Source organism: Gadus chalcogrammus, chromosome 16, assembly GCF_026213295.1.
Source record: "Gadus chalcogrammus isolate NIFS_2021 chromosome 16, NIFS_Gcha_1.0, whole genome shotgun sequence".
Classification (NCBI taxonomy): Eukaryota; Metazoa; Chordata; class Actinopteri; order Gadiformes; family Gadidae; genus Gadus; species Gadus chalcogrammus.
Genome location: NC_079427.1, coordinates 28850741 through 28864740, shown reverse-complemented (window position 1 = coordinate 28864740; position 14000 = coordinate 28850741). Strand labels below are relative to the sequence as shown.

At 43.9% G+C, this 14000-nt stretch overlaps 1 protein-coding gene across 1 annotated transcript in view; it reads right to left on the bottom strand.

The window, feature by feature from the left end:
* Positions 1-10221: 10221 nt before the first annotated feature.
* Positions 10222-14000, bottom strand: part of LOC130406517 (adapter molecule crk-like) — a 68485-nt gene continuing 64706 nt past the window's right edge. The window contains exon 3 of the mRNA XM_056612147.1: positions 10222-12582. Coding sequence (XP_056468122.1) covers positions 12445-12582 — 138 coding nt within the window. The 3' untranslated portion in view covers positions 10222-12444. The remainder of the gene's footprint in view (positions 12583-14000) is intronic.

Sequence of the window (14000 nt, the reverse complement as noted above, 5' to 3'; positions counted from 1 at the left end):
GCATGATGCCACCATAGGTTTGCAGAGAACTATATACAATACACACACTGAAGGCATGATGCCGCTATAGGTTTGCAGAGAACTATATACAATATACACTTGAAAGGGGGGGGGTGGAGGCGTGGGGTTGTGAGGGCCGCTGTAACCCAGTGTCCATTCTCACGGGAAGGGGGGGTGGGGGGGTTGTGAGGGCCGCTGTAACCAAGTGTCCATCCTCTTAATGTCTTAATTCTTTTCAAAGTTGAGAAACATCTCTCAGCTTCAGCTGTTGTCATAGGAGTAGTTATGAGAATGTTCAACAAACTCACAGTCTAAGAGAATGTCTCCTGGAGGTTGTAGCTCATGATAACCTGGTACAGTGCCAGTGCACCACAGCCAGCCTTGATTCAGGATTCTCATAGATCAGAGACAGTTCCGTCTTGAGCTTTGCCTTGTTGGGCGTGGGATATGCCTTCACAGTGGCATTCAGAGCATCAGCAGGAAAAGAATGGCAGTACCTTACAAACATAGTTCCTTGTACTAAGGTAGCACTCACAAGGTGGCCAGTGAACCTCGCTTTGTTGTGAGATGTCAAAAAGATGTCAGCATACCTACTTAAAATGGGCAGGAATGCATAATGTTAGTGTTAAACACTGTTTTTTATCTATTGTGTTGGTAACTTCACTCATAAATCTATCTACAGTCAAGTATGCATTTAGACAAATACGATAAAATATCAATATAATATGGGCAACCTTTTATGTGTGGTTGTTCAAGACACACTGAAGGAATGATGAGTATACCCACTTAAAATGGGCAGGGATGCATAATGTTAGTGTTAAACACTGTTTTTTAAGCTATCCATTGTGCCTCGCCTAACCAGGATGTCCAGCACAGAGTAAAGCAAGCTAGATTACACCACTGGCAATATATTATAAAAAAGAACATATATTATAAAAAAGAACACAAATACAGTCTCCTTTCATGCATATATATTCTCATAACAAAGCTTTGCTTTGAGAAGGATCAAATGATATAAATGTTATCTTACCTAATGGTCTGCAGACTGCTTGTGAAGCTCTCGAGGGCACTTTTGATGAAGACTGCTGCATCAATGTCCTTCTTCTGGAGCCTCTGGTACAGAATGTCGACGTGCAACCTCTTTTTTATTAATTTTGGTTTTGGAGGTCCTGATTGTTTTAATGCCAATTTATCTGAATTGGATCGTCGACTTAAAGGAACTTCTTTCAGAGACACAACGGAATTGCACACATTAGCAGCCATGTTGAAATTAGCAAGTGACTTCAAATCGAAGATATCCCTTCGCGCTCTTTGCTCAGTGACGTATGACGCAAGCACGTTAGGGCGAGTCCCAAATCCCCATTGAAAATGCATTGAAGGCTCATTTTCCGAAGTTTTAACATGACTGTCAACGGAGAATCCTTGGGCGATTTTCCACGTCGATGAATTCGCCCAGAGAGGCGGGACCATTTGAAACGCGACATGAATATGACGATTCTGATTGGACAATGACAGATAATATGTCTAGAACACTGAAAACTACTTTTGCTGTGATAGAATTTGTTATAAAAAAAAATCCTCTTTCTCCCAGTTGGTAGTGCGTCGCCCATATACACCATCCGCCCCTGGTCCATTATCTTTAAAGGTTCAGTCTGTCTGGCAGTTTGACACTGCGTGTGAACCTTCTCAACACAGGCAAACCATTCTACTCAGCTGGTCCGCTGCTCTCTGTTGCAGGCGGTGCTTCAGCTGATGCGGTGTCGGCTGAATCTTCCATAGCTGTTTCATTTGGTTATTCTTGCAGTCTCTCTTGTGTTTTCAGTAGACTCCTTCGATTCCTTCTCAGGGTTTGGCCATCCTCTGTTCTGAAGTTGTAGGACCTTGGACTCACTTCCTCCAGAACAGTCGCTCTCTTTGTCCAGGTGTTGGAATCTTGGATTCTCACTGCATCATGTCTTGCCAGTGGCCCCAGGCTTCTTGTGCACTTGTCGTAGTTTGCTATTTGTCTCCTTTGTAGAAGGCTTTGTTGCAGTTTCACTCTGTTCTGCTTTCGTTCTGCAGTGTATGGAATCGTGGTGCGTAGCCTACGTCCCATAAGAACTTCAGCAGGGGACATGCCATGTTCCAGTGGTGATGCTTGATAACTCAATAAAGCTAAATATTAGGGCTGTCAAGCGATTACAATATTTCATCGCGATTAATCCCATTATTGTCATAGTTAACTCACGATTAATCGCAAATCTTTATTCTATGCTAAATATCCCTTGATTTCTTTGTCCCATTAATTGTTCTAATTGTAATGCTCTTATCAACATGGAGAAGTGCATCGGCTTGCCTTGTGCAAATGTATTTTTATTGACAACAACATTGGCATATACTAATAAAAACAGGAAGATACAAAAAAAAGCCAATAGTGCAATTAAACGATGAACATACAAACATACTGCCTTGAACATAGCAGTCAGGCTACTGCTTCTTTGTCTTGAGCCAAAGGAAAAAAAAAAAAAAAAGTTTTTTTTTTTAAATATGAATTTGCCTTAATCGCGCGATTTTTTTTTTAAATCAATTTTAACGCCGTTAAAATTGGAATTGCGTTAACGCCCTTAATAACGCGTTTAACTGACCGCCCTAATAAATGTGGATCTGAATTACTGTCTTGTGCTTTCTTGAGCAACTGTTTGACTATGTGAACTCCTTTCTCTGCCTTACCGTTTGATTGGGCATACAGAGGGCTTGAAGTCACATGTTTAAAGTCATATTCTTCTGCAAAACACTGGAATTCTTTACAACTATATGATGGACCATTGTCACTGTAGACAATCTGGGGAATTCCATGTCTCGCAAAGATGGACTTCATGTGCTTGATTACACAGGTCGCAGACATGCTGAAAAGTAGTGCTATCTCGGGGTAGTTTGACAGATAATCTATTACCAGAAGGAAATTCTTTCCATCTAAGTGAAATAGCTCTGTCCCGACTTTTTGCCATGGTTCATCAGGCAAGTCTGTGATTTTCATGGGCTCTTTTGGCTGTTTCGATTGATGTTTTAGACAGGTGTGTTACAGCTTGAGACCATCCTGTCTATGTCTGCATTGATTCCTGGCCAATAGATGGCTGTGCGGGCTCTCCTCTTGCATTTTTCCATACCCAGGTGCCCCTTGTGTAGTCTCTTCAGCATCTCTGGTCTCAATGAGTCATGACTGAGGAATGATAATAATAATAATAATAAATACAATTTATATAGCGCTTAATATGGTACTCTAAGACGCTTAGATGATGATGATTCTGTTCTTCCTAAGAAGCAGCCCATTGACAACACTCAGGTCGCCTCTGATGTTGTAGTACTGTTGACACTCCCCTCTTGGCCAACCTTCATTCAGGAGCTTGATGACTCTCTGTAAACCTGCATCTTTCTGTGTTTCTGCAGTGATCTGCTTGGATTTCCTATCAGACACAGGCAGTGACTGTGTGATTAGGTTGACATGGAGAGTGACGTCCATTTCTGTGAGACACTCACCCTGTTCTTCACTCCGTATTGTTGCTCTAGACAGAGCATCAGCTAGCACTATGTTTGCCAGGTGTGTACATCAAGTCAAAATCATAGCGTTGTAACTTCATCATCAGTCTTTGAATGTTTGGCGACATCTCGCTGAGGTTTTTCTTTATGATGGATATCAACGGCTTGTGGTCTGTCTCAGCCACGAACTTTGGAAGGCCGTAAACTTATCCGTGAAACTTCTGGAATCCACACACCAGTCCTAGGCACTCTTTTTCTATTTGTGCATAGCGGCATTCTGTGACGGTCATCGTTCTTGATGCATAAGTGACTGCTTATGCTTCCAATCTTCTCCTGTAGTCTGTAGTAATACAGCTCCGATGCCATCCTTGGAAGAGTCAGTGGATATTTTTATCTTTTTGGAGGGATCAAAGAATGTCAACACGGGCTCCGTTGTCAAAGTGGTTTTCAGACGTTCCCACTCCTCTTCATGATCAGCAGTCCACTTAAACTCACACTTGTCATGCAACAACTCTCTAAGATGCACAGTCTTAGTTGATAAATTAGGAATGAATTTTCCAATGACATTGATCATCCCTAACGCTCTTAACACACCTTTTTTATCTTCAGGTCTTGGCATTTCCACTATTGCTTTTACCTTGCTTATGTCTGGCTCCACACCAGCTTCTGACAACTTGTCCCCCAGAAAGGTGATTGCCTTCACGCAAAACTCACACTTTGCTCTGTTCAGCTTCAGTCCATACTCCTGGATTCTTTGAAGTACTCTGATGAGCCTTTCATTGTGCTGGTCAAGTGTAGCTCCCCAGAGAACAATGTCGTCTACGTACACACGTACGCCTTCCACGCCTTCTATCATGTGCTCCATGGCCCGGTGGTACACTTCCGGAGCAGAGCATATTCCGAAAGGCAACCTTTGGAAACTGTAATGGCCATACGGTGCCTTGAATGTGCAGAATGTACTTTGTACTATCCTCATGCAGTTTCAACTGCCAAAACCCTTGAGAGGCGTCCAGCTTGCTAAAGTACTGTGCACCGGCCATCTCACTTGTAATTTCATCTCTGGTTGGGATTTGATAATGTTCTCTCCTAATGTTGTTGTTCAGATCTTTTGGATCCATGCAAATGCGTAAATCTCCATTCGGTTTTCTGACACACACCATCGAATTCACCTTCTGTGGGCTCCTCCACTTTCTTTTTGACCGCAAGTGATGTCATACGATCAAGTTCTTCTTTTAGCTTTTCACACAGAGGTGCTGGTACGCGCCTAGAAGCATGAACGACCGGTTGTGCATCATCCTTCAGTTGAATTTTGTAGGTGAATGGTAAGACCCCAAACCCGTGGAAGATGTCTGAATACTGATCCACAATTAACTCTGCATTATGTTGTGCACTGATGTTGTTTATACTGTAGGAGCCATTCCATTGAAAGAACTACAGGCGTCGCACTTTCGTTTTTCTTTCTGTTCGATGACGCAATCACTGCGTGTCCCGTGCCTATATATAGTAATTGAACGCAGGTGCGCGGTCACAGGACACGCCGACAGAAATCGTTTTCAACCGCTCGGTCCCATACCGCATCTATACACACAATATGAAAAGATAGGAACGTTTTCGAGGCAAATAAGCGACGCCGTTTTATTTTGAACCGAAGGAATAGTGTAGGTGCATGCATCGTCTTTAAGTTGTTCATTTGTTACTTTGAATGGCACGCACGCACCCACCGCAACCAGCCGATCTCCAAACAAACTGTAACAGTAAGTGATGCCGCAGCGCGTTGAAATCCGTCCCAAGGCGTCCGTAAGGCTTCAATAATTTGCATGCTTGAAAGCCGTGACATATACAGTACACTCTTTTAACTACATTAAAAGAGTGGCCTACATTTTCACATGCTTTGTCACCTAGTAGTGAGTCATGTCCATCTGGAATAACAACAAACATGAGCTGATGTTCCTTTTCTTTAATTTTCACTTTGAGTTTGCACATGCCTTTTGTGTTGATTTGCTGTCCATTATAGGCTTTTCGCTTATTGACTGAATTGGGATGAATGTGTGGTTTTACCTTCATGACTCTGATGTCACGTTCACTCATTAAGTTGGCTTTGGCCCCCCCGTGTCCAGCTTGAGAGGAATGACCGCTCCATTTATTTATAATGGCACAATCTACTTGTCCTGCTCAACACTGTTCACGTTTGGCATTAGTTGTTCAGTCTCTTTATGTCTGAAATCATCCTGGTTGAGCATGCCTACAAAGAATGAATCCTCAAGAGCCATTGTTCTACTGGCTACTACTGTAGCCAGTAGTAGTCAGTACTGGATGCACACGTTCACCTCCGCTCTGTTTCCCTTTGGCAAAGCATTGCTTGGCATAGTGGTTTTTCCCTTTACATTGGTTACAGACTTTTCCATATGCTGGGCATTGTTTAGGTGCATGTTGGGAGCCACATCGTTGGGTTAAAATATCTCCCCATCAAGGCCAACAGCAGAGTAGCCTACGAAAAGATTAGACTGCAATAATATGAATGCTAAAGATATTAAAGGGGACATATTATGAAAACAGCACTTTTCCTGGGATTTGGGGCGTTGTAGTGGGTAGATGGTACTCCCACACGCATACAAACTTTGAAATAAATCTGTACATGATTTTTTGAGTGAGATACGCATTTCTGGAAGCAGCCCGCCTCCAGCTACCAAACAAGCGAGTCAGTTTCGGCGCCCCCTGCTACGTAGGAAGGGGGCACATTTGAATATTACCTCCCACTTCCCCACTCCCCTCCAATCAGAGTATCGCTAAGATTGTGTGGACCAGTGGACGAACAGCTCCGGCGGGGGGAACTCGGCGCTAGCCCTGCAGCTAAGCTCCGGGAGTCCAATCCCTTTCTCTGGCACCGAGCTCATGCCGCCGGAGCTGCCGCCGAAGGGAAGTCTGGAGGAGGAGACACATGGAGTAGAAAGGGATTGTACTCCCGGAGCTGAGCTGCCGGACTGCCGCCGAGCTACCCCAGCCGGAGCTGCTAGTCCGCTGGAGCTGCCACCTAGCTTCGGCGGCAGTTCAGCTCCCGGAGTACACCGTCCGAGCTGCCGGGCTGCAGCCGGACGGCTTCGACGGTGGCCGGCAGCTCCGGCGAGGGGAGCTCGGAGGCAGTCCGGCAGCTCAGCTCCTGGAGTACAATCCTTTTCTTCTCAATGTCGCGGTTCATGGACTTCAGAGAGTCAATGCCAAAGTTCCTTCCCCCCAGTTCTTCTCAACCATGGCCGAGATATCCCGCACTACGAGTCTTTACTTGTGGAAGTCTTTACTTGTGGAAGAGTCTTTATTATTCATAATATCATCCAAGGCGCACATAGCTTTTGGCCGTGATATTAGATAGATATATAAATACCCGTACATAATATTATTATTATGTTATATAATATAATATAGATAAAGAGCTCCAGGAGTCAGCAAACGGCAACAACCCCTTCTCCTCCGTGCTGTGGTTCAGTCTGACAGCTCATTGGTCAATGGGCAGTAGCTCATTTGCATCAATGCTACAGACACCAGAAACAACGCATTCTGAAGGGACTGAAACAGAGGGGAATAGCGGTAGACAATATTTTTTTTTCCTAAAAGCTATTTCCAGAAAACAGCTTCAAAAACATGTTTTCTGGAACTCAAATACTATGTTTACTTGTTGGGAAAACACCATAATATGTCTCCTTTAAATCACAATTGATTAGGCCTAGGACGACATATGCTAGGGCTGTGCAATTAATCGAATTTGATCACGATTTCGATTCTTGGGTCAAACAATCTCCAAATTAATAAAATCGAGTTGAAACGATTCTTTTTTTTTTTTTTACGCCGCAATGAAGCCTTTCAAGAGCGCACGTAAAAAAAGCTGTTTTGAGCATCAAACCGCGCGTAAAATACGCGCATTTGTGCACATCACAACGCGCGTAAAATACGGCGTCTCTCTAGTATGCTAAGAATCGCCGCCCTTCTTTTCTCTCAGCCAATGCATTTGAAGTGTTTGCGCTGAACAAGACAAGCAGACCAAATAAGTTCAGCACGGATCTGCTTGTGACGATTTCTCCTCTCATTTGTTATTAGTTGTAGCGTCATATAGATATATATCAGTGAATCTGAAATAAACCGTGCGGTCAGCGTGGCCCAATCGATAGAGACGCTTGCTCTGTTGGCAAGAGGTTGACGGATCGAGTCCATCTATTGTCAGATTTGTGCTTTTGTCAGATGGTCACCTTTTATGATCACAATGTTTTTTAGTCAGCAAGCCAGACCTCCTGTGTTATAAGTTCCAAATTCAGTGCCTTTTTAGTCAGCCAGCCAGATCATCTCGGTGTCTTGTTACACGCTTTATAAGTTAATTATATTTAAATTATTATAGCAATGGAGCCTTTATTTTCGTGGAGTTATCGTTACATCCTCCCTTGTTCAATCGATATAAATACACAGTGGAAGGGAGTGAGAGGGAGCCATAGAAAGAGACACTGATAAACTGGGGAGCCAAGTAGCCTAACTGATAGGCTAACAACAATGTTCATAGGCTTGTAACTGTATGACACGGTGCTTAAATGGGCTCTGTAGGAGGGGGAGACGCAGGAATGTTGTTGGATTAAACTATTTGTGCATGACAGCAAAAACATATCCAAGGCCAACAGCAGAGTAGCCTACGAAATCTAATATGAATGCTTCAAATATTAAAACACGATTGATTAGGCCTAGGCCGACATATGCTAGCCTGGTCCTACCAGACCATCGTACTTCATTTCATTTGTACAGAAGGTCTGGAACTGCTTAATTGACAAACGTTCACTCACTTGGAGGCGGGTGTCTGTAGAAGTTTTAAAATGATTGGATCTGCCCAGTGCCACTCTGGATCTGCCATAACCAATCTCATAGCGTTTGGTCGTGACGTATGTCATGCGACGGGTCTGGTTCCTTCACCACTAACGGAGCCAGCTGGAAAAACAAACTTTTCCCAAACCCGGTGGGGGGAAGCGCCACAACATCATGGCCACCAACAAAACTCTGCAAAGCTTGTTCTTTAATTGATCGATTTTCGGCAGCGATCCCACAACAGACCGAATAGCTTCTCTCGTATCCTTCTCAATTGTCTTCCTCTGACTACTACTGAAACTGGCGCGCGACCTAGACGTTATCGTTCTCAGCCACTCCCTCTGTTCGCTGATTGGACCGCCAGAAATGTGGTTTCCATGGAACGCATTCATATTAAGCAGACCCAGAACTAGTACTGAAGTGAAATGAAAATTGAGCAGAAGTAGGTAGGTGGGCGGTGCCAGCTATACCTATGTTATATCAGTCCTAATCCTGAACGCACCGTGCGTACATTTTTCACGGCATTTTCCCCCAGACAGACGGACGGACAGACTTTATTGACCCCAAACTAACTTTCATAATCCAGCAGGTTACACAATACAAATACCTCTTACACAAATACAGACTGCCTTTACAGTAATACAGCGACCACCTCAGCAAAAGGTAAAATGTAAAAAGAAGATACAAGCTAAATTTAAAATACAGATGCTGTAGCCTACATAAAAATACAGATGCCACATGAAATAGGAAAGTAGGATACAATGTATAAATATGCAAAACTAGGATATAACTAGGCTATAATGAGAATACTTGGTTACAGCTGTGCAATATCCTCCTAAATTAAATTATTTATATGGAACAATTTTTGTCTATGGAATGATCCTGTCACTTTACTGCCACACATTGTGTGTGTCAGTAAAGTGATAGAATATAGGAGGTAGGAGATGGCGTATATACAATTTTACATAATTTTTTATAATTTTTTGATTAATCACAATTCGTTTGATTCGTCACAAGCAGAACTGTGCTGAACTTATTTGGTCGGAGATTATTAGCATACTAGAGAGACGCTGTATTTTACGCGCGTTGTGAGGTGCACAAACAAAGTTGTTCAGAACGCGTGCTGATTCGCGTAAAATAATGTTGAATTAAGTCGCCCTGGGCTTGCCATACAAAACAGCATTTTTTACGCGCTCTTGAAAGGCGTAAAAAGCGGCGCATGACGGCGTACAATACGCCGTTTTTCTACATTTTACGGTGTAATACGTGAAGGTGATACGTGACTAAATGAGGGCGTTTTCTGTCGGGGATGGCTTGCCATACCGAAGTGCCTTCAGAACGCGTGCCGAGTGGCGTTCACGCGTTCTGATACGCGTTGTTCAGAACGCGTGCTGATACTCGTAAAATAACGTCGAATTAAGTCGCCCTGGGCTTGCCATAGCCGGCTGCCAGCTGCCGGGCGGTGGTGCTTCGCGGCGGTGGTGCCTCGCAGCAACCGGCGGCGGGCAGCATGTCACAATTCATGTTCTTCAGGGAGTCAAAGCCTAAGTTTCTTTCCCCCAATTCCTTCTCAACCATGCCTGAGATAACCCAAACTACAGTCTCGTTGTGGAAATACAAGAGACGTCAAAGAACCAACGTGTTATGCGCCATAACACCAACAGCAAACACTTACGTTACAGTGTGTGTAATCACACACACACACACACACACACACACACACACACACACACACACACACACACACACACACACACACACACACACACACACACACACACACACACACACACACACACACACACACACACACACACACACGTCTCATTGGTGGGCCAAATTCTCTGGGCGGGCAAGGCAGAAAAGGGGAGGAGCTTAGATCCTTTATGGTGACATATGGGACCACATTCCAAATCAGCTCACTTGAGCCTGTTTTTTTCAAAGGTGAGCAGAACACCTAGTGTTCGGTTTACACCGAACGCCAGCCACTGGGAGACCCTAGGCAGGCTAGGGGAACTCATATTTATGATAGAAACCTCATAAAGTGAGATTTCCATGGCATGGGACCTTTAATAAAATAAGCTATAGTGACAATGTTTTCACCATGATTCGATTTATTTGCCATCATGTATTGTATTAACATATTACATGCTACACAAAATAAAATGTCATTTTAATTGTTTTGAAAGAATATAGTGTTAAAATAAAATGGCACATTTAGATATTAACACAATTTTGTCAGCTTCATCCACCTCCCCTCCATCACATGAAAGGAAATTAATGATTGCAGGATTACTACCACACTTGAAATGATGTTTGTAAGCACTTGGCATGTAAATAGTGAATTACCCCCGAGCGTCCTGATGTGCGGTGGCTACACTGATAAAATGTATCATTCATTCAAACAAAAATTAATAGTTTCCAAAAACTGGATACATTGTTGGCTTCCAATGGTCTACTTGTATCTACCAGCTGGGACGTTAAATGGTTCAACAGGAGGAACTGGAAGGCTTCTTAAAATGAGAATCTATCCAAATTTTTCCAACCATCAACGCTGAAATTGATCATTAAGTAAATAACAGTATATTAACCCCATGTAGAAAATACAAAACTAAAGGTTTTCAAGTGCGTTCAGTTTAAAATTCTATTTTACCTTCATCTGCAAATTTACGGGCAACTTTATTTTTCCCAGAAGTCACGTTTCCCTTTATGCAATAGCGCTATCTACTGGTATGATCCCTGCACGTGTCGAAAGATCAACCTTAAGCATAAAACCTTGTTTATTTCAACAAAAGGTAACAAAATCCAACCCCTGGATAATGAGAGGGATTTAAAATGACAATTGTCATTTGTCGAAAGTTACCCCAAAACAATCATCTACCATTATATCTAAATGACACCTTACCATTAATTATCTGAAGACAAAAGACCTGCCAAATTTCAGTAATCGTTTTAAATTAATGTTTTGTTTGCTTATCACAAGCAGATGAGTTTTAATATGTAATGGAGCATTATAACAGAGAAATTAGGCTAGGATGGAGGCACTGAAGTCACTAAAGGCGACAATGTGGTTCCAGATGGCATGAGAACAAATGGGAATAAAAACTTCCACTGTACATTGACTTAAGTGAAATAACAAAGTAGTGGACCACCTACAGTCAATTCAACAGCTACTCAAATGCACAGGAGAGATATACAGTCTTGATATTGGGGTACGAATGGGGCCTCAATTTATCCGCAGAGCGCAAGCTTCCACTCTTCCCTTGACCCCATGCAAAGTAGTGGACCCCTCCAACAGTGTGCCTTCTCTGAACACTTGGCCCGAGTGCTCAGACCTCAAGAAAAAACCTGATAGAATAGTCCCTTGTTTTCCATGTAATGGAAATCCCATACTATTCCATTTCAAGTGTCTTCATCCAACCAAGCAAAAAAAAAAGACGACACATGGATCAGTGCTGGGGTTCTCTAGTCTGTGAATATGTGCCTTACAAAGCAAAAGACAAAACCAGTATAGATAAGACAGCTTTCATGCCCAGGGGGAGAGAGGAGTGGGTGGGTCCGTTTACTCAGTGAGGTCAAAGGCCTGTGCATCATCTCCCAGTAAATAAGAACCAACACTAGCGCCAGCCGGGCTCCTGCTGCAATGGCTATTGTAGGCAAAGCCTCATATATTATTTCTGTGTAAATACTAGTTGTGTGGCTTGGCCTCAAAGTCCTGCAGCAATCAAAAGGATATGGAGAGGATGGCCCAAATTCAAACTCTTCTGGAAGAAAGGAAGACATCATTTGCGGTGGCGAGGTGTTTTTAAGGAGAGGGGTCATTTGGCCGGGGCGAAGACAAGGTGGTATATATATTTTTTAAAGAGTATGAGGGTTCAACTGATGGAGAGTTAGTCACAGTCTTAATAGTTTACCAAGTTCCACAATTCTTGGATCCATTATGTAGTGGGGTGGTGGCATAGGGGTTTTGGTTTACAAGGTGGTGAATAGGATTGAAGACTGACTCTGTGATACTAGTGTCCAGGGGAGAGACAGCTACGGGTGGAGGGGGGGGTTCTTGTTTAGGGGGAGGGAAGGGGGCTGGGGGAGTTCTCAGCTGAGTTCCTCCTCTTGGTTGAGCTGGTCCAGCAGTTTGACGTGTGTGAAGGGGAAGTGGCCTCGCTTGCCTTTACACTCGCCCTCCCATTGGCCGTTGACATTGATCTTGGTCACCGTTACCTTGTCGCCAACCTGCGAAGAAGAGAAAGAGGTCTGTGGTCTACAGTCATACTGAATCCCAATGGAAATCCAATTTTGGGCTCCCAACTCCATTAGATGTTTTAATAAACTGCAATATACTAAACACAGAGCTGGGGTGTCTTATTTTAACTAGGGATGTGAATAACTCGATTACTCGAATAATCGGTGGGTGCATACGCGTCGATTACACCGGGGACGCGTCCCCACCAGATTTCGTCAAGAATCATTTTGTACCCACCACTTGTAAAAAAATAAATAAAATCGAGTTGAATAATTAGGGATTATTACACACAGGTCTTCTCAATGCCGTGGAACGCTCCGTTCACTTGCATGGGCTCTTCACAACATCCGGCGGTGAATCCGTTGCTAAGTATAATTGACCGCTATCAATGAAAATAAAGGACTTTTTGCCTCTAATGACGTCTTTGGTATCACTCCTCAAGTAGTCCGGTAACTTTTCAACCCCAGCGTCTTCGGTTGCTAAAGCCTTGATTCCACCGGAGGCGTACGCGCCGCGGGACGGCTGCGCCGCGGTCACCGCTGCTGATCGCTTCCACTCTAATCAATGAGACCATTTCCACCGGGCGCGCCGCGGAGCGTTTCAGCAGCGTCCCAGGAGCGGCACGCCGCGGCGCTATCTTTCCGTCCAATTCTATTTTTTCCGCGAGCCGCTGCTAAACCGCGTCAATTTCGACAGAGCAGGTCGAGCCGGGCAGGAAGTGAAAAGTAAAAGCCATAGAGCATCCGGTCAATTTTCAAAATAAAACACAATACTCAGCTCATGTAACTTCACATCAACATTATTACGTCATGACCGGTGGCACCAGGTTAGCAGTCAATCAATCAAAGGGTCTCAGAGAGTCGGCAACATGGACGACGAGAGACTCATTGTCGAAGTTCAGCAACATGAAGTCATTTATGTACCAAATCATCCTTTTTATAAGGAAAATGTCAGAAAGGACAAAGCGTGGCATTTAATTGCAATAGTTTTGTGACTGGAAGGTGAGTACATTAGGTTTAGGATTATCGCGTGATCTCGCGTGAATACGGCTGGCTCGCAAGGCAGCGCTACGCTGCCGTTACGCGCCCGGTAGGAATGGACGCAGGGCAGAGGACGCGGCCGTTCCGCGGCGCGTACGTGTCCGGTGGAATCCCGGTGTAAGCGACGTCAACGTCTTTGGCGGACTATTTCTCTCCTGATCAACACTACGAATGCTGGGTAACAAATAAATTGTAAAAAGACACACCATGTGAAGTAATTTTTTCGTTTTGGCAAGTAGCCGTGTAATAAGCGGGGTAATGTATAGAACGTCGCCGATCATTATCGAAAATAAGCCCCTTCAGGGCGAAGCAAGACACCTTCGCTTTGCGTCGGTGTCCTGTTCACCCTGTCGGGGCTTATTTTCCCG